The following is a 22,167-nucleotide window of genomic DNA, read 5'->3' as shown; positions in this document are numbered from 1 at the left end:
TGATTTATGAATTCATCTAAGAATGAGGAGTAGAATTTGTAAGGGGAAAATGTTAAATAAGTATTTCGTTCAATTATTCGACAACAAAGATTTAAAAAATACATAAACTGAGGTTCTTTGCGCAGGAAAAATTATTTATTTTCAATAATATAATAACTAAATTTTCAGCGCTTGCGCAATCATTCTTCTATTTTAAAGAGAACTCGAGCACAACCAAGTAATAATACTAGATGAATGAGCTATGAACCACTGCTGATTAGTTGATTTTAGTTATATTAATATCTTATCACAAAATTACATAAGAGATATTTGGCGTTGAATTTCGTTAAGTTTAAACCGGTGCCGGATGGCAAATGAACAGAAGAATTCTGTTTTTCGTAGAAGAATCTGAACTAATTTGTGCTTTAAATAGTATCGCTACCGTTTTTGAAAGCCCGTTGGTTAATTGTTCATGGTAGTCATAATATTTTAGTTAGTAAAGTATTCTAGTGTGATATTAATTCAACAAAATAAAACTGAAACTGTTGAAAAACTCTTTTAAATCTGGCAATAGCAGTTCCACGTTTTTGGTATGATAGTTCAAAAATTTTGAACTTTGATCAAAATAAGGGAGAAATGCATGTTTTATTATGTCATATAATTCAATCTGTCAAACTTGACCATTATAATATTTGTTCGTATTTTTAAGAATAAAATATTTTAATAACCTTACATAAATATATATTTAAAATTTTCATGTATCAAGTCCTCTTTTGCAATAAAACTAAATGATATATAAATGAAATAATTTTTTTAGCAGTGTTAGAGAACAGTTAAGAATTTTCGAATATTAATTATTCCACACGATTATATTTATAATGGCTCAGTTTCTGAGGTGGTACAATCGAATACTACAAACTCATCCTTGGAAAACGCAACTTCTGACTACAGGTAGAAATTTTGAAAAAAAAAAAAGCGTTTAAATCAAAGTTTTATATTTTAGTGGCATGGCATTAAAGGTAAAATTAATTAAAGAATTTCTATAATTTAAATTCTTTTTCTTTTTAATTTAATTTCTGCATTTCAACCAGCAGTTAATTGTTGACATTGTAGACATTTTGTTTTAAGCATTGGATTATGTAGAAATTTTTTCACAGTCAAAGAATCGGATCAGAGATGATTTCTGTTCTGAGTTGTAGGCAGCGGCAGTTTGCATATTTTAAATAAAGTAATAAAATAGAGCAACTGGATGACATTTGAACTGTCTATTTATAGCTCTATTGGTTATTTAAAAATTCCCTGACATGTAAAAATGACTGTAATAAAATTTCTTCTATATATACAGAATGCGATGCAAATTTTGCTCTTGTAGATGGTTGGAAAACAGGTCAGTAGCTGAGAAAACATTAGAAATTTGAGATGTTATAAAAAGTTATGTCCAGAGTGTTCAAAAGGGGAAGTTTTCAAAATCCAGCTGTAAATCATATATCATTGTATTACAGGCTGTTAAAGGTAATTTGACATGAGCTAAAATAAATTTCTTTCTTTGGCCAAAATGGTAATACGATTTTAACTCTTTATCAGTCCAGTAAATCTCTTATGCCATTGTTTGCTGAAGATCTAAAAGGCCAGATCTTAGATGTAAATGGCATATTTAATGTTGTGAAAAAAAGTTGGTGGAAATCATGAATAGCGTTTATAAATTATCAGATTTTAACTGTGAAGAGAAATTATTTTTTGTTATTCTTTCTAAGATATGCTTTGATATCACTGAAGACAAGGTTTTAAAACATTTAATATTTCTGAAAAAAAGATATTTTTGATTTAAAATTACAATGCCAAACATATAATTTTGAAGATACTAAAAAAGTTTTAGAAAAATTACCAATTAGTTTTAGAATAGTTAGGTGCTTATTTTATATTGATCCCAAAAAAACTTGCTTCATGTAGTTATGACTATTGTAACAGATTGAAAAATGTGTTGCCTCATTTAGTGAAAATATAGTGGATGAAAAAAAAATTAATGTAATTAAATATTAATTTAATTTAACTCTTTTCTAAGTAAAGTTGTAATTCCAAAATTTCTGAAATATGATCCAACAAAAAATAATTAGTATTTATAGTTCTTTATATGGGTATTTAGGAATAAACAAAAACTTTAGCAGTTTTTAGAAAATGAGACCAACACTTTGTCATAGGCAAGCTGATATAAAAAGAAGGTTTTTTTTTTTTTTTTTTTTTTTTTTAATAAAGGAATTAAAATTGAAAACCTGAAAGAACAACTTATATCCCTTAAACATTTTTGATTTATTGATTATTTGAAATATTCTGAAAATTCAAATTGCTTTGAAATCACAAAGAAACTAAGATTATCTGTAGTAGGGGCAAAATAAAAATATTTAGCTTACCTTTAAGATAAAAAAACTGAAAGAAAAAGGAATTCAGTATAAAAAAAAAATGAAAATGTTTCTCTGGTGGTTGATTTAAAAAGTAAGAAAAGATACTTACATAGTGAAAAATTGGAAAAAAGTTCTGAAAAATTAGCTGAGAAAGCGGAATTGACAAATGACATAAAATATGTCTATTAATTTAACAGTTTTTACTGTTCAGTAAAAGAGAGAAACTTCAAAATTAGAAAATATTGGAAGAAAAGTGAAATGCAGTTCTTAAAAGAATTAATTCTAAAGAACTAATTTCTTCCTTCTTGTAATGATGTTTTCTAAATCTGGTGCATTTCTATTTATTCAAACATTAAAAGTTTTCCAATTCCTGAAAGAAAGTTGTGATTGCTTTACACTTCATGTTGTTATAAAGAGTACATTTGTGATGAAAACAAGAATAATGTTCATTTTTTAATCATTACTCATAGTCAGTAAATTTTCAAAATGCCAAATTGTATATTTTTCTTTATTACTTAATTTTTTGTTTTATTTAAACTGGAAATTCTGTTGTAATCTAGGTTACAATTTCGTATTCAACTATTTTTGTAACAAACTTGTTAAATTGATTATTAATAGTGTATCAAATCATTATATTGAAAATTGCCTTAAGAATAATAAGAGTAGCCTTACAAAGGCCTTGCATTTTTATGCTGGAAATGAATGAAAATTCTGTAATAATAATTTACTGAGGATTTTATTGTTTGGTTTTGTTATTAATTGTCTGGGAAATAATGAAAACTGGTTTTATATATTTAACTAAGAGTTTTTTTTTATAGTAAATGAATATTTTTTTATTATATTAATCCTTTACAATGATTTTTTAAAAAAAATGTTTGAAATCTAACAAGTATTGACTTTTTTCTTGATAGCAGATACAGATGGTGTATCAGATTACTTAATTTCTTTTCATTATGACTGGTACAAAGATTATATGACAAAGACATTAGGATTTTCTGCTCATTGATAAACAAATATATATAAAGCCTTCATTATCCTGCAGAAAATTTCACTATATTATCTTCTTGTGTATAGTGATTAAATTTCTTATTAATATAAAATGAGAGATTAAACACCTTGTAAGTACAAACGTTATTGGCATGGATTTTTTAACTTAAAGGATAGTTTATCTTAAGAGTCTTGTGTTAAACTTTTGTCACTAACTCATTATTTCATCCAGTATAATAATCTGACCTTTAATAATGAGTATCTAACTTTTTAAAAAATTATTAACTAATGATTTGAGAGAGCGATGTGAGTTTTTTGCATTTTTCATTTATTGTTCTATTTTATTTGATTCTTGGACCTAACAATAAACCATATGTTTTAATAATTCATCAAAATGAACTTTCCTGTTTGCTTTATTGGAACTGGAAAAAATCTATCATTACATTAAATAATTGAATAAATATTGCAAATCTCTTTACTGGATTATATTAATTATATTATATAATTTTAAAAATATGTTGATGCTTCATCTAAGTTGAAGCCTTTCTGCTGTGGAATTGTTGCTTGGATTAATAATGCACATTTACTTTTAAAGTAGCATTTATTTAGTAGATATACTGTGGAATATATTTTCTTTTCTAAAACCTTTTCCTTGGGGATATTACTGATGCTATGTCTATAGAATCTTTTTTTCTGCACACAGCCTGGTGAAAATATTATTAACTTGTAATTTGAATTTCATTGTCTATGAAACATTCTCTCCATCCAGTAACCATTTTGTAGATAGTTATATTCTTCTGGCCTATTGCATTTATGATGGTTAGATTTATTGGCAATGGAAGAAGACAAGAATGCATATCTTCATAGGTGTTTTAAAGAAACTGGAAATTTTATCTTTCACTGACTTGAAATTACTTTAATGTTTTTAATTCAGAATACATATTTAAAAGGATTTTAAGTGTATTTTTGTTCTTTTAACCAAAACCCTCTGATTGAATTTATTTTCTTAGTATTCAATGATAATATTTTTATTTAGTGTATTTTCATATGATCTTTCATTGAAAAAGTTAAGCAACATCTGAACTTCTCATTATAGCATCAAGAGAGAGAGATTTCCCGGAAGCTGTTTTCTAAAGGATAAAAAAAATAAAGTGACAAAAAAAAATAAAAAAACTCTCGACTAATCTAAGTTAGCCTAAGACTATTAGAATATGAAATTTGTGATAACTTTATATGCTGGTTTCATAGTAATCCTTCAAATATTACCAAAATGTGAAGTATGTGTGCATCTTTCCTTAAAATATTTCTGTGAAATTTATCTTGATTATTTATAGTAATGTGTTAAAAACAGTTTTAACTGTTTGAGTTATTTATTTTAACATGCAGTGAACCCTCAATCAAATGAACTAATTAGGGCTGAAGAGTGTGCATGAAGTTGAAATTCCTTTAAATCATGAATTTTTGTAAAAACAATATTTAAAACAGACATTTTAACACATCTGAAATTGTGCATTTTTATATGAATTCAAAATATTTAATGCATGTACCAAATTAGTGACAATGAATTTTGTATTCTAAATTAAATTTTAGAAAGATGAGGTAAAAAATATTTCAAACTTCAGTTAATCATTTATTGAATGTTGTTTCTCAATAGCCAAATGTTGCCCATTTAATCAGAAGGCCATTAGATCATAATCTATTTAATAGAGGATTTGCTGTCTACTAATAACTTAGAATAAAAAGAAAATTGTTGTTATTCTCTATAAATACCTCTTAAAATATGCAACATGCAAAGCATATGACAATTAATGATGCTATGTGTCTTACTATCCTAGATTTGCTATATTTTATAGGAAACATGAAAATATGATATTTTTATTCATATAATGTACACCTCTATGCAGAGCCGGCTTTCTCTATGAAGGGGCCCAGGTGCAACGAGCCATTTGGGGCCCTAATGTTTTGTACAGTAAAAAAAAAAAAAAAATACAAACACGAACATATATTATTAATGCATGTTTATTTAATGATTTTGTTAATACATCAATTACTTCAGAAAAATTACAATTTTTTTGCAATTTCTTTTTCTATACTTTATATAGCAAGTGCATTTAAGCGTTCTGAAGACATGCCTGACCAAAGATAATTCTTTATTAATTTTAATTTGCTGAACAAGCACTCAGCACCTGCTGGCAAGGTAAAAAAAAAACAATTAACACAGTCAATACATTTTGAAATAACTTATTATAATTATTATTTAATATGTATTGCAATATGTCTTGTGCATTATTTATCTCTTTTTTCCAAAATCAAATCCCGTAGCAAACAAATTCCCTGGAGTTTTAGAAACATTCCTCTAATTCATGTTTTTTTAAAGTTTTTATATCAGTGATTAATTTGAAATCAGATTAATATTTGGTATACTTTTAAATCTAACTTCTATTTGTACAATAACAGTAACAATTACAGTGTGAAAAAATTACACCTAAATTCCTCTACGGTTTTTTATAACTTCGTCTTCTGCAAATTCGGAATATAATCTTTTCGTTTTTCGAATTCATTTTACAGGAAAATGTTCTGAAATGTTCAAATTACGTGCTAACATTTTTACTTCATCTAAAAATGTGTTAAATTTTATTCTTAAATTTTGGATTTCAGTTTTAATTTTATTGACTAAATCAAAGGCCAAGTCAAGAACAATTGTTTTTGCTTGAAATAGTTTATTGATAGTGTTAATTCTGGACAATATTGCAAACCATACTATTAAACAAAAAATAAATCACATTTCTTTTATTGTATTCAATAAAGTTTTAACTTTGGATACCGCTGTATTATCATTAATTGCATCAATAATTTCTTCTAGGGGATTACAAGTTTGTTCAAACTGTGTATACACTACTTTAACCAAATCTATTCTGGCTTCCCAATGAGTGTCACATAATGGTTTATGATTAATGTTTAAATGCATTTGTAGAATTTTCCATCTTTTTGTAGATGCAGAAAATAAGCAATATAAGCATTGCAATATCCCTCCAAAAATTTTACATTTGTACAATTCTTCCCCAGTTGAAGTTCGAATTGTAACTTCTGAAGTCGAAGCAATTTCTTTGCCAGAATTACTTAGTAGCCAAGAAAACTGATCTACTAGTGACTTCTTGAAGTTTAGCTTTTATTATTATTTTTTTATTTTTTGATAATTTTCTGTTTTTGACACCCAGATGGATATTTCCTTGGCATGGACATGGTTATTTCTGGAGTTTGGATTATTGAGGTTCCACTGTATTTGAAAACATATACTGTTCTTTTTTCATTATGTTTAGATTAATAATGAATTTTTTTATAGGCTTTCTTATGGGGACAAGTGATGTTATAGCACAAACAGCAATTGAAAAAAAAGAAGCTAAACAGATAGAACTAATACGAATTGGGAGATTTGCATTTCTTGGTACTTGTTTTGTGGTAAATATAAATTTTTTAAATCTCCTTTTTTCAGAAAACTGTATTTTACTGCAAATCATTTAACTCCAATCCCTTCCTTTTTCCTCTTCTTTCATTAAAAAAAAAAAAAAAATGCAAATTATTATTTTTTAAGACTTTAGTTGTCAATTCAAGTTTCATCAATTTAGCTTCATTAAATCACATGGGGCAACTGATAATCTTTTGCCAAAGATGTGCATAATTATAAAATATAATATTATGATTGAATGTAAATATTGAGAGGGCTGCTAGTTTCTTGAATTTGTTTAGATTTTATTTCTGTTTTTGCCTTTTTATAAAATCTAATCATGGTTCTTTTTGACTGCATGTTTATTATACACGCTCCATGCACATATATAAGAAAGACAACAGATTGCACAGAATTTTCAGTTCAATATTATATGCACACAGCTACATCTTTAAGAGCTTACTGAGCGGAAGAGTGTGTAAATGATTAGAATGATGGAAAATGATTAGAATTAGAAAAAATTAGAATGATGGTGTGTAAATGATTAGAATATTCATCTGCACAAAGTAATTGCTTAAAAATAGTTCACTCGCTTCATTCCAACACACCCCTCTTGTGAACATCCAAAACATAAATATATAAAAATTATGAAATCAGTGAAATATTTTCGATTGGATGTTTTAACTTTTGATTTTTAACAGATTTTCTTATGAAAATCTGTAATTAACATTTCAGTTTGAATATATTCTGATTTAATGACTATATCATCTTCCAATAAATCTTTCACAAAATGAAAATATATATTTATGTGCCTTGATTTATTGGAAGACCTAGTGCATTTAATTCACTAAATTGCTGCATGACTATTTGAGTTTAAGGTCAGCATCATTTATATATTGTTTACATTTCAGCTCAGACAGTAAATTTACAATCCAAATAATGTCTTTACAAATTTCAGATATTGCATATAATTCTTCACATGTTAAGAGACTAACACTCTTTTGTTTATGACATTTCCAGAAAATTATTCATTCATTAACTTTTCCAGAATTGTCTAATAAAATTACATCACCAAAAAATGATTCACCATTTTCCGCATTTCCCCAACTAGCATTCAGAAAACCAAATTTACCATCATCATAAAATTTTTTTATCCTTTGTACCCATAAAATATCCTAATACTTTTTTAGTTAATTGTAATGTCTTTATTTTTCTGGTTTGTGATTAAATTGTGAAAGATAAGTTATTACAAATGATATATCAGGATGCATTTTATTAGCTAAATACAAAAGCTCAATTAATTCATGATATATAAACCATATCAATCTGTTCATTTGCAGAAGGAAAACTCTTATTTTTTTCCTTTTACAATTGGAGTTTAGATGCTTTTCCATTTTTTAATATTATGTTTAACCAATAATGAATCAATATATTCAAATTGCAACAATATGATACCATTATAATTCTCATACTTAAAAACTTACCAATTTTAGTCTTGTGCATTTCAAGCACTTTTTTTTTTTTATCTTGGTTAGAATTTTATAACACATTTCATTATTATTACAAAAAAAAAACAAAAACAGTTAAATCATCTACATATATACATAAAATCAAATAATTTTAACCATCATTCTTAATGAAAGCACAATTATCTGAAACTAATTGCATTAATCCAAACTCTTCCAATTCATTTTTTTTTATTGTCATATACCAATTTCTACCTGGTTTAGGTAAGCAGTAAATACTATTTATCTATTTACAAGTCTTTTGTATTTTTAGTTAATTTTTCATAACCAGATGGGGTAACATATAAACATTTTCTTCTAGTTTAATATATAAATATACAGTTTTTGCATCAAAAAATTTAACAAACAAATTTAATTTTGATGCAAGTACAGTTTACAATTGGAAAGATTCTATGTTTAAGACAAGATACAATGACTGAATAAACCTTATATTTTATCTGGTTAAAACTGGCTGTAACTAGACATGCTTTCTATTTTATTTCATCAAAGTTATCTTGCTTTCAAGAATTTACCCATTTGCTTTTTATTATTTTTATTTTTTCTGGCTTGTCTACTATTTCCCAAATTTTGTACTCACTTAAGGAGCATAAAATGTAGAAACTTCATTTTTCCTTTCCAATTTCCACTTCTGTACTTTATTGTCTGTATCTATTGCATTTCTTAAATAAGTACTAAATACATATTTTTTAGAAGGGAGTAATTTTTTTTATGTATCTATAAAACAGGAAATTTCTAAGCCAAATTATTAATTAAGTTATGTAATTCTAACATTATAATAATCTAATTAATGATTCTAATAAGCAGGCAAACAATTTTTCAAAGGTAGAATAACTGTAACAGTATTACATTTAATTAAGATTTACAAAAATATGTAAACACAGAATGTTTATATCCTATAATTTTTTGTGTGTTTTTGCTGAATTCTTTAAAAAATTTCTTCTTCTTAATCTAATAAAATTAATAACTTTGGCTGAAAATTCTTTTACATTAAGAACCAAATTTGAGCATTTTGGCAAACTCCTCTCGAATAATAATAATAATAACCATTGTAATTTGATTATCATCCTTTGCTTCATTTAATGCTATTATATGCTAATCTTAAATGTGCGGTCGTTACCATTTAAAATTGAATCATATTTTAGCTCTTATGACGGTTTTGAATTCCATAATAATGTTTTCTGTCTTGTAGTTAAGTATGTTTCTTTCAAGTTGAGTGCTCATATTTTTGTTGAAATTATTAAAATTAAATTCTACTCTGTTATTTCTTTTAACTAATAATAATAATTGTAATATTTTAATTCTGTAAATATTACAGAGAGATAAGTTACTATAAAATGTCATTAATTTAAAAGCTTCAATACATTTGTATAAGAATAAGTAGCACATTTTAAGACATATCTTTTATGATTTTATTGCAGAATGTCAATAAGAGATTCTAAGGTATGCTCATGATTGTATGCTTAACCCCTGATTTTTTTTTTTTTTTCTTTCAACATGTTACTGGCATCAAATATGTAATGATTTTCAAAATCTTTCGAATACACAGAAGGCTGCAGTAATTTCAATCATTTCTTTCATTCAACTTGAGTTTAATGAAGTATTTGTGATATCAGATTTGTTCTTAGATTTGTAAAATAGAAATAGGGAGAGAAAGAAATGCTGTGAATAACTGTACAAGAAAGGTAAACTAAAATCACTTGAAGAAAACTAAAAATACAGTTTGAAATTACTCCAGAATGCCTAACAGAAGTTTCAGTGAAATCATCTTTCTTGAAATAGAAAATCCAAATTAGTGGTATTAATTTTTTACATGTTAATTTCTCCATATTAATTTTTTTATCACAATTTTGAGTAATTATATGTATAATATTAATTAAAACATTTATCATGGTCATATTTTCAATTTTATTCATGTAAATATATTCTGTGATTATGTACAATTATAATAATTTTTTACTATGAATCAAAGTTTGATCATGAAATATGTTGCATTTTATATGACATTTTCAATGTATGTGTCTGTATTTTTGGGTAATTATTTGATAAGGGCAAAGAGAACAATATTTGCAATCACAGTTAATTTGGAATTAAAAGACCTCAAGTTTTGAGATATAACAAATCAAAGGGAATTTCAAGATAATTTTTTTTTTTATTGTCAATCATTATGATTTTGCCTTATCAAAAATTTGTTTCTTCCAGAAACTGTTCTAAACAAGATTAAAACTAATGTGTGTGTTTATATCCAAATCTCCAATTTGGGCTTATGAAAACCTACTAAGTTAAGAAAAGGATAATTTAGCTTAGCTTGTTTCTTAAAATTAAAAATATAGACTGTTCATTTAAATTTATGTTTCCTGTATTTTATAACTTTTATATTGTTTCAGAATGACTCTCAGTCTAGCAAATAAATAAATAAATTCTGATATCTGGACTAAATTTAAAAAATTTGCCTATGATAATTCTGACTTTATTAAATGACCTATTGTTTTATGTTTCTTACTGCATTCCCTTGTAAAAATCTTTTTAATTAGATTTTATTTTTGATTGCGGGGAAAAGTGATGGGTAAGGCAAGAGAATATTTATTTTCAAATATTGTTAGTGAGTGAAATATAAACATATGTGTAAAAAAGGAAACAACAATAACCAAAATTCTAAAGAATTTGGCCTGGAGACTTTGCCAAAGATCACCTTCAGTCTGGGATTCAAAATAGGAATTATTTTTCTGTGAATAGCCATGCTATTAAAAAAAATTACTTGAAAAGTTTTGGGAAAAGTAGTAAATGTGTACAAATGAAATAAAAAGGAATATTATTAAGTGTTCTTGTTGAAATATACAAAAGAAGATATGTACGATAAGCCAAGAAAAATGAAAATTTGCATCAGATTGCATCAGAGAAGTAATAATAATCATGAAAACAATTAAAATTTAAAAAACACTAGATAGCCTTAATTGAATTATGCCTTCTAAACAAATGACATGGAGCTGTGCCTCTTGACAACTTTTCCTGCTTTGCTACTCGAACAATTAGTTATAATTTTTTAGATCTTACACCATCTGTTTATTCAAACAAAAACTAAAAATGTATAGACGTTTTGAATATTCCCACAAGAAATCACAGACAATTAACCTATACTCAGAAAAGAAATAGCCTGTTAAAAGTCCACAAGAACCGTTCTCACTAACCCTCAATGTTGCAATAAATTTTCGGAAAATCGTTGTTGTATAGATTCTTGATAAGTTTTTTTGTTGCATCTACAGCAACCTAAATCTGGCTACTCATAGAAAGAATCCCTGTTATGAATCCCAACCTGTAGGTTACTCATGTAGAAGTCTCCGAGTCAGATACTTGATTATTTCAATTATTGTCATTTTCTTTTTTATACTGATGTTTATATCGTTATTTTGGAATTTGCCAACCTTAATAATTATTATTTTTTCTTTTTACATTTGTATGGGAAAATTATAAATCATTATATATATATGCTTTGAATATCACATTCTACCCTGTTAAAAAAATTTAGTTTTTTCTTGTTTTGCTCTATCTCTCTATTATATATATATATATATATATATTGTGGATAATATTATAATAATTTTACTAACTTTATTATGTTCAAGATTTTTTTAAGAGTTCTAAACATACTCCTGCATATTTTATCTGATTTTAAATCATAAAGAAGCAGGCTTATTAAAAAGTTTGAAAGAATGAAGCTAAAAGATGTTGATGTAGTTAAAATTTGCATTACATTAATTATTTATTTCTGTTTTTAATTTTGCATACCTGATTTCCTCCCTTACTTCTAAATGATTACAGGCCCCAGTGCTGCGTACATGGTACAATATTTTAGAGAAAGCTATTACTAGTGTGGGGAGAACTGTTGGCTTGAAAAAGGTGCTTTTAGATCAAGTATGTATGCATGATTTGTGTGTGTGTGTTCTATCCTTTTATGGTTGATAAAATTAAATTGTTCTGAATCTTTGTGTCTTTCTTTTTTTTTTTTTTTTTTGTATATTAAATTTTAACTTCAATTTAATTAATTTCCAAGATTTTATCTTAATTTAGCCCATAGTAACTTCATTCTAAAATATTCTCTTATTTCGTGATCCAATTCCACTTTCTCTACTTAATTAATTCCAGAAAAGCTTTATAAAATTGCTGAATCGGCTAAACGCCAATACTTTCACACGCTTGCCGTGAAGAGGTAAAACATGTCCAGTAAGCACATTCTTTCTTAAAAAATCCCTGTATTTCCCTTACATGTGATTGACATGCGTCAGAAATCCCTATCAGAATCTTAATAATATATCAATACTATGGAGAAATATTTTCCCTATCAAAATCTAAGGTTATATAAGGCGAGGGATAATTTATTTCGTCCCTTCTTCCCCACTTCTGCTTAGTGCCGCGCTGTGGCGGACGCGCAATGTCCGCGTCTTTGCTTGTAAATAATTATGCTTTCCCGTTGGATTAAAAAGAATTTAAAAAGATAAAAAGTCTCTTCACTGTCTTCAAAACTGCATCCTGCTTCACAACAAATAATGTTACATATTAAAAAGCCGACAGGATTCGAATTTGTTACATATATATGTAACATTATTTTGTTTGAAGCAGAAGGCGGGTTTGAAGACATAGACGAGACGTTGTATTTTTAATTTCGTTTTATTCTCTCCCAGGGGACGGGCATGATTTATTTACAAGAAGACGCAGCGCGACACAAAAACAGAAGTAAAAAGGGAGGAAGGAAACAAATGATCACTAGTCTTATATAATATGGGATTTCCGGCCACGCTCGAATTCAATACACGTGGTGACCTTTGAGAAGGGCAACGGAAGTATCACTTTCATTCGATACGTAGAATTGATTGCGCAGTAATTTTTACACAGTTTCAGTTGAATTAATTAAACAGAAAGTGGAATTGTATCAGGAAATAAGAGAATGAAATTACTATGGGCTAAATTAAGATAAAGCTTTAGAAATTAATTTGGTTTAAATTAAGAGTTTAAAACATCATTATATATATATATATATATATATATATATATATATATATATATATATATATATATATATATATATATATATATAATACTTTTTAACAAATTAATGCAATATTGTAATTTTTTCCCCTAGATGTTCTTTTCCCCTTGTTTTCTTGGGTGCTTTCTGTCTGTATCTGGTTTGCTACAGTTTCAACCATGGCCAGTGATTAAAGCAAAAATAAATGAAGTTTGTAATTTATTTTTAATGTATAGAAATTATTTCTTGTTTTATTATTGTTTTTAATTATGTTTAATTAACTTAGAATGGTAATTAACTGATGCAACGCTCTCTATAAACCTCACGACTTGCTTGTAAGGTTTTATTAACTCTTTCTGCAGTGTATAAGCACTCTAATTATTACATATTCCCTGTTTTTTTATAGATACTTTAAATGGTGTTACTGGCTTCAAATCAATATTCTAATTAACAATTTTTCAAATAAATTTTTATTAATGTTTACAAATATCAGTTAGTGAAATTAAATGTTTGCAGATTTTAGATACTGAAAAATGTAAATTCATACCCTCAGACCTTTCTTCCCCTAAGCGTTATTACTGAAAGAATTGCATAACTATTAAGAACCACTGCAGTACTCAAATGTTAACTGTTCAGATGACAGAACATCAAAACATTTTTTATTTATTTATTTTTTGCATTTTAAAAAACATTTAGTTAATGGTTAAATTATAAAATTAAATAATTTTTATTACTATTTTAATTTAGTTCCATGAAATGTTTCTTAAACAAAACCATTATCTTTATAAAGTAAAACTTTTCACATTTTTAGAATCTCTATGGAAATTTTCCTCACTTTTCATATGCAATTCTTATTGTTTTCCTCTGTATCTAATGGTTTGATTTTTTTTTTTTTTTTTTTTTTAGGAATACTTTAAAGTTCTAAAAACAAACTATATGGTGAGTTGATGAATTTCAATGTATTAATCTTTGACTGAATATTTATATTCTATTTATTTGAGATTTATAATTTTGAGTTTTTTAAACATTCTCAGTAAATATTATGATCTTTTTATAAGTCATTGATGCTTGCAAATTGTGCTGTCTTTAAACAGCCCAATTTTTACAGCTTTTCAATTTGATTAGATAAAATATTTCCAACTGTTCCAAATTTATTATTTATTCATTTTTTAATTTCTGTTATTTATTTTAAAGAATATTTCATAGAAATATTATATTCTGACATCATGTTTTTTGTTATGCTGCTAAAATTTCTATATTGATTGCATTTTAAAAGGGATGTTAGTTTTTATTATTACTGAAATTGTAATAAAAGTATATATGATAAAATTTAAAATGAAATACCCATGCACAAAGTATTATGTTTTGTTCAAAGTAACTGCAATTTTTCTTAAAAAATGACTGAATTATTGACATCTTAGTACTATTTCAAAAAAATAAGCTTTTTAAACAGGAAAAATAAACATTGTGAAAAGGAAAAATAGCTTTAATTGTGTGTGGAGTGAGGTTTCATAATTGCTACTTTTCCACCTTTTAATTTGATAAAGATAATTTGTACACAGCATTTTGCTGATTCTTCATTGCAATTTTGTTTATTCTTTTCCAAGGGAGGCAGAATTTGAATATAAAGCAAATTAATGTAACTTAATATTTTTAATATTATTTTCAGTAGTGATTTAAAAGTATCGTTAAATCAGAAAATCAATAAATTTATAGAATGGTACATTTTACTAAATAAAGTAATTATTTTTGTGTGTTTTCCTTGAATGTTAATTCAGATATTTATAAATTAAGTATAATTAATGTAAATAAAATACTGGGTAGCTAACTGAAAATTTTGTATCAGTTGTATATTTATTTAATAAGGCATGTTAAAATTAATATTCCATTGAATTTAATTAATTTGAAGAATTAAGTACTTTGTTGAAATTTAGTTTGCACTCTAAATTATTTATTCCATAAAGTGAATTCTTGATTGCATAAAAATCCGAATATCTTGATTACAAAGAACTCACTGTTCATATTCACCAAATGTTTGAGAATGGTGCCTCCTTTTTCAAATTTTATATTTTCATACATTGTGTATACCATTCAGTAATAACATTCAATTTCAGTTTATTATATTTGAATCTTTTTTAATTTAATATTTTCATACTATTCAGTAATTGTTAAAATGTGAGCCTTCTGCTTTGTGTTGTTCATCAGTCTCTAACATTTTTACCCATTTCTGATGCAAAAGCAAAGTGCAAAATAAGATTGTTCGATATGAGGCAATATTTTAAGCTTTAATGATTGTATCTGCATACTTTTTAGTTTTTTGACAAAAAAAATCATATTTTAAAATATATTAATCCACAACAGTTGTTTCCAACAAGGGGAAATTTGTGTAAAAAAAACGGATTCCTCCCCCCTCCCCCAGATCATATTAAATGAAACTCCGAGAATTTTGTTCACAGATTTTTAAAGTTTTGTTTCGATGATTTATATCACAATTGTCAATGCTAGGGAAAAAGATTCTTTCAATGTTTAGAAAGGCACTTATTATTTTTATCAAATCTTTAAAATGCTATTAATTAGATTAAGATAGTTTTTTAGTTACTATTATTAAAAATTTTGGCATATATTCAAATTATTTTAATGGATATATTTGTGAATTTCTTTTTCATTCAATTTAATCCTTAGTAAGTTTATAGCTCCAGTTTATTCTCGTGATATACTTTTATCACTGAATCCTTTTCAGATGTAGAAACTGTTATAATTCATTTTGAATCTAAAACATTGATTTCAATAGCATGAATACTAACCATAATAATTCATTCCTAGAAACAATTTTATTCTTCTTCTAAGTTCTGAATAAAAATAATTTCAAAGAAATTTTCATTCCTAAATCTCCCATGGAAAATGTATTAGTAAAAACATTTTAAAAACTAGGAGGAAAGACTCAAAATATTTTGTTTACTTTGCATCTTATTTGTATTTTTTTTTTTTTTTTTTTTTTTTTTTTTTTGCAAAGGAAATTTAATAATTGAATTACTAAGGCAATTCGATTTGAGCTTTGAAATTAAAAACGGAAAAATTATATGGAATTATGTAAAGATATCTTTAAATTGCAGGAATTGATTGTAAAAGCAGATATTAAATTTGTTTTAATTTATAATTTACAGCTGTTGCCAGGGTTCCAGAACAAGAAATTGTAACAGTTTATGATTCAGTGTTTAATAAAATTTGATAATTTATATTCATATCTTTTGAAGTTTTCACAAAAGTTCATTTTTATTGTAATATCAGTTTGGATTAAATTGTTTTTCATTTTTTGTACAGGCTAATATTTATTTATAAATGTGAAAATTTCACAAGCTGCAGCCAGAAGTAAAATTATGATGTCTGTGCTATAATTTGTGTTCTATGGAGCTAAACTATTTGATACTATTCTTTAAATGAATCAACATGAGGAAAAAAAGTTTAATTCAACATTTTCTCAGATAGATTCTTTGCTTCCTTTATTATTCATAAAATCTACCTTGACATTTTATTTATTACAGTCTAAAAAATAACATATAATGTAGAATCATTCATATTGTCTTTTATTAAATCTAGTTTTGTATTAATAAATTATTTTGTGCATCCTAAAATATTTTTGAAACTTCTTAATTGAAAACAATTTAATTAAATTTCATAGTCCTTTTTTGTAAATGAATCAGTTGAATTTTAAATCCAAATTCTGTATTGATTCTGATATTGCTTTGAAAGCAACAAGCTGTGTATATATATATATATTTGTGTTCTATTCTATGGTTCTATGTATATATGTAACATATTTTGGTTTAAGTAGAATGCAGGTTTGAAGACATAGATGAGACGGTGTATTTTTAATTCCGTTTTACTCTCTCTCGGGAGGCAAACATGATTATTTACAAAAAGGCACAACGCAGCACAAAAACAGAAGGCAAAAAGGCCGAACAAATGATCGCTCGCCTTATATAGCATAGGATTTACGGCCAGGCGCCGAGGGACTGACCTTTGACACCTGTTCAAGGGTACCGAAGTATCACTCTCATTTGAAACGTAGTTCTTGATGGCGCATTATTTTTACAAAGGAATTAATTAAACTGAAAGTGGAATTGGATCACGAAATAAGAGAATATTTTAGAATGAAGTTAGGAAGGTCTAAATTAAGGTAAAGTTTAGGAAATTAATTTGGATTAAGAGTTTAAAATATCATTACACACACACACACACACACACACACACATATATATATATAGAAAAGACGCTTTGAATTTTTAAGTTCGCTTTTATTCCATCCCGGGAGGCATGATTTATGTACAACAGGCGCGGACAAGGCACGTATGTTCACAGCGCGATACAAGAGCAGATTGGCGTAAAAGAGAGAGAGAGATTTTCTCCAGTGTTTAAATACTATGAGATTCTGATAGGGATTTCATTACACGTGTCGATTTCGGTAGAGGAATCTGGATATCTTTGAAAAGAATTTGTTTAGGTTAGCATTTTTTTTTATCCTTTCACTCGGAGAGTAGGAACTGCTGACTAAAGTAATTTTACAGAACTGTCTGTTGCATTAATTAAATAGAAAAAGTGTAATGGGATTCAGGAAATAAGAGAACATTTTACCTTGAAGTTAATATGAGCTGAATTAGGCTAAAAGTTTGGAAATAAATTATGTTTAAATTAGATTCAAATATATATATATATATATATATATATATAATCTTGCCAAATCACTTGAAGTCCCTGTCTCCTTTTGTGTCTTGATATGATTTGAAAGGATATTTAAATGTTCATTTCTGTTTTCTTTGCATGAAAATATAACAAACACCAAGATTTTGATATTTGTTAGTTAATTTATCATATTTTTTTTCATTGAGATAAATCTATAAAAGTTAAGGAATAAAATTGATTGTCGTTGGTCATTAAAGGCCATAATATTAATAAGTAAAATTTATATCCTTATTAAAATACTAATATAGTTTATTACGTAAGAGCATGACAATTTTTGTTAAATTTATAGTATAAAATCTTTAAGATATTTGTATTTAACTAAAATTTAAATAACAATCTGTCTATTACTAGATTTTTGTTAACTTTTTTTCCTATGGGATTTTCCCTAAGTTATGAATTTTTTATTTGTATCTACTTGAGAAATTATGGATGGAAATCTCAATATTGTATTAATATTAAATATGAATATAAATTCAGATTTCGAATAAAAATACACTATGGACTCTTTTAACTGATCACACAAATTGTTAAACATTCGGAAGTTAAATTGTGTATTCAAATTCAAACATATCTTTGTAAAAAAAATTATAGAGTAAAAAAATTGTCTTTTTTTCCTTCATTTGCTGTACTTTTCATGCGTATAAAGTTTATATCATTTTTCAAATGCTCTATTTTAATATGACATTTATATTCGTGGTATGGATTTGGTTTAGTGCTTCAAATATAAATTTCATTTGAGAAAAAATTTGTCTCATTTGTACCGTAATATATATATATATATATGTGTGTGTGTGTGTAATAGCATTATTTTATGTGAAGCAAAGTGGGGACGTGATAAGCAGTGAAGAGACTTTCTATTTTTAAGTTCATTTTATTCTCTTTCGGAAGGCAGACATGATTATTTACAAGAAGGCGCAGACAAGGCACGTCCGACTCAAAAGCAGAAGTCGGGAAGAAGCGCGAAATAAATTATCCCTTGTCTTATATAACATGAGATATGGATAGGGAAAATATTTTTTTACAGTGCTAATATATTATGAAGATTCTGATTGGGATTTCTGATGCATGTCAATCACAAGTAAGGGAAACACAGGGATCTTTTTTTAAAAGAATGTGCGTACTGGACACTTTTCTATCCCTTCACGCTGAGTGTGTGAAAGTGTTGGCGTTTAGCCGATTCGGCAATTTTATAAAGCTTCTCTTGAATTAATTAAGTAGAGAAAGTGGAATTGGATCACGAAATAAGAGAATATTTTAGAATGAAGTTACTATGGGCTAAATTAAGATAAAATCTTGGAAATTAATTAAATTGAAATTAGAGTTTAAAATATCATTACATATATATATAATTTTTTTTAAAAAAATTATCATGAATTGTTTTTCCAATTTTTTATGAAGAGTTTTTTTCATACTATCTTAAGTAATATAAATGTATTTTTTATATTTGCAATTTCCAGCAAATAATTGTTTATTTTTCCGCTAGTTATGGCCTGCAGCACAACTGATTACATTTTATGTTATTCCTTTACAGTACAGGTAAAGTAACTAATAATTAAATATGGTTTAGATATTAATTAGCTTTTTGTAACCAAGCACGTTTGGCAATTTTACTGCTGGATATTTATTTCATTGAAACAGATTATTAACTTACTTTATAACTGTATGCATATTTCACTATATTAAGCAATTGGTTTTTGACTAACCTACATAATAATAATCCTCCGATTTCTGTTATTTTTCTTCTTATAAGACTAAACATTCTGCAAATATCTCTATTAGAGAGAATTATCTCTCAAAGAGTATTACATAAATGATAAAGAGTATTAATGAATAACTGACAAATGCAGATTAATTCATAAATACAATATATTTTGTAATAAATTTAATGAATAGCAGGAAAATAAATTGTTTAAGTCATAAGATTTAGTTTCCTAAAAGGCTTGTTATCAAATTTCGCTTTTAAATGCTATTATCAATATTATGCTTAGGATTATTTAGGCAGTGGGTTGTATATCACCCACTGCCTTAGTTTTTTGAAAAATTAATCAACTGTAATATTCTTTCAATATCATTTTTTTGTACTCAATAAATTTCTTCTCTTATTATAACTTGTTTAATAATAAATTTCTTCTCTTGTTTTAACTGATAATATTATAAGTTCTTCAATAAATTCTTGTGTGTCAAAAAGTCAAAGGAATAAACTTACCAGAATTTATTTTTTTACCATTTATAAATGAATATCGTGAAATAAACTCATAAAAGAATTTTGAACAAATTAAAGGTGGGGTAATTTATTATTTCTAGCAATTTATTAAGTTACACTTGTGTGTTTGTAACAAAAGAAAATGTTGATCAGCAAATAAAACTTTATTGCATTTCACTGATTTTCTTATCTGGATCTTTAGCTGAAGAATGCAGTTAATTGGGTGACATTTTTTCCCCTATTTATTTGCTGTGCACGAAGAAATGATTATAAAAAATTAAAATTATTGATTTTTATGAACACTTCTCCATTATTTTTATTGTGGTATAGATGTTATTTTATTACATTATTACTATAAAAGTAAGAAAGCACATTTGTAGCATATCAAACGATAGGCAAATAAACTAATCAATTACCATGGTATGGCATAGAAAAGGCCTTTAAATTTTTATTTATTCAATATTGTGATGATAAAAAAATATTAAAAAATAAGATTAATTAATATATGAGAGGCACTAATAGGTCTGTACTAATAGTTCCGATGGTTACTTATTTCATTACTTCACACTTTTATATTTTATCCACTCGTTGGCAGTCAGTTGAAACATTATCTGATGTGGTATATATATATATATATATATTATAATCATCAACAATAAACATAAGCTAGAGAAAACAGGTAAATTATACAATATATATTTCTTTATATCTGGGGGCCTCAATTGTTGTTTGAAACATAGATCTTTATTTCTTGGAAATATATCAACTATTCAAAAATTATGACCACAGTCATGACTATTTTTAACTGAATACTATGATGTAACTTTCCTTGTTTTGCCAATATGAAAAGTCACTGATTGTGGCAACATTGATACCCTAATCATATTCACTGTCACTAAATTCTTAAAATTAAGTTTATTGTATATAAGTTTATTTACTGCACTCATTGTTTTAATGAGTGCAGTAAATTGCTAATTTATAAGGATATTGATATGCAAAAATAATTTTTTTTTCAGAATAATTTTTGTCAGCTTTGTAGCTCTCCTCTGGAATACCTACTTAGCATCACAAGCAAACAAAAATTACAGTGCTCCTGCTGTGTAAAATATAACATGTTTTAAAATTAATAAAGAATATTTCGACTGAAAATTGTTACTATTTATTTTCAAGAGTGATTTTCAGACTGTTTTTGATTTTAATCCATATTGGGCCACTCATAAAAACAACCATATGAAAAATGTAAATTTTTAAAGGCATGATCAATGCGGGAAACTTACACATAAATAAAAATTTTAAATATTTTTTAAACATACAGATTGTTCTATAAATAGGACAACAGTCCAATACACTACTAAAAATTACAAAGGTCGGCTTACTTTACAATAAAGATTTTATAAATAGAAATCCAAAAAATAGTCTCACATTACACATTTCACAAACTGTGATAGATACCTTCTTGAAAGATTTTAATTGACATTGTTTTAGACAACCATCTGGGTATTTTACTAATAAATGCTCACAATTTAGGAGGTTGTTATTTATTCTGCAGCATACCTCTTTGTCTAATGTTGTTTCACCAAGGTAACTTATTGTTACTGACCTGCAAAATGTTAATAAATCCTGTCATCATTAGATGAAAATATTTTGAATATTTCACAGGCTGCAATGAAAGCAGTTTCAAAACAACTCATGCAAAGTGTCCAATACCACTTTTTTTTCTTGAATAGAAGTAAAATAATTTTCCATATGAGTCTCAAATAAATCAACTCCAATTTTATATTTGTTACAAGAAGTAACACAGAATGGTACATCAGCATTCTTTCTGCCTCCTTTCACACGACACTATACTTTACATTACACTTTTGTAA

General features: G+C 26.4%; 1 protein-coding gene across 6 annotated transcripts; it reads left to right on the top strand.

Annotated features, from left to right (window-relative positions):
- Positions 1–537: 537 nt before the first annotated feature.
- On the top strand, positions 538–21,448 carry LOC129960778 (protein Mpv17-like). Of its 6 annotated transcripts, none has more exons than XM_056074416.1 (7): positions 538–569; positions 6,709–6,824; positions 12,153–12,245; positions 13,471–13,566; positions 14,263–14,295; positions 19,580–19,632; positions 21,316–21,448. In XM_056074416.1, exons 2-7 carry the CDS (start codon positions 6,717–6,719, stop codon positions 21,401–21,403), a joined length of 471 nt encoding a protein of 156 aa, XP_055930391.1. In that variant the 5' UTR covers positions 538–569; positions 6,709–6,716; the 3' UTR covers positions 21,404–21,448. The 6 variants fall into 6 exon arrangements, with proteins under 6 accessions (XP_055930391.1, XP_055930387.1, XP_055930388.1 ...); XM_056074411.1 differs by lacking the exon at positions 538–569 and adding an exon at positions 578–930; XM_056074414.1 differs by lacking the exon at positions 538–569 and adding an exon at positions 869–998.
- The last annotated feature ends 719 nt before the right edge of the window (positions 21,449–22,167 follow it).

The sequence above is a fragment of the Argiope bruennichi genome, chromosome X2, assembly GCF_947563725.1.
Source record: "Argiope bruennichi chromosome X2, qqArgBrue1.1, whole genome shotgun sequence".
Lineage (NCBI taxonomy): Eukaryota > Metazoa > Arthropoda > Arachnida > Araneae > Araneidae > Argiope > Argiope bruennichi.
The sequence above is the reverse complement of the archived record's forward strand: the minus strand, read 5'-3'. Positions and strand labels throughout refer to the sequence as shown.

Excerpts from the sequence above, each read along its gene's own strand:
- LOC129960778 (XM_056074411.1), top strand. The coding sequence starts at position 858 with ATGGCTCAGTTTCTGAGGTGGTACAATCGAATACTACAAACTCATCCT. Across the intron at positions 14,296-19,579 it reads TTCTAAAAACAAACTATATG|TTATGGCCTGCAGCACAACT; the intron begins GTGAGTTGATGA and ends TTTTTCCGCTAG. Across the intron at positions 19,633-21,315 it reads GTTATTCCTTTACAGTACAG|AATAATTTTTGTCAGCTTTG; the intron begins GTAAAGTAACTA and ends TTTTTTTTTCAG.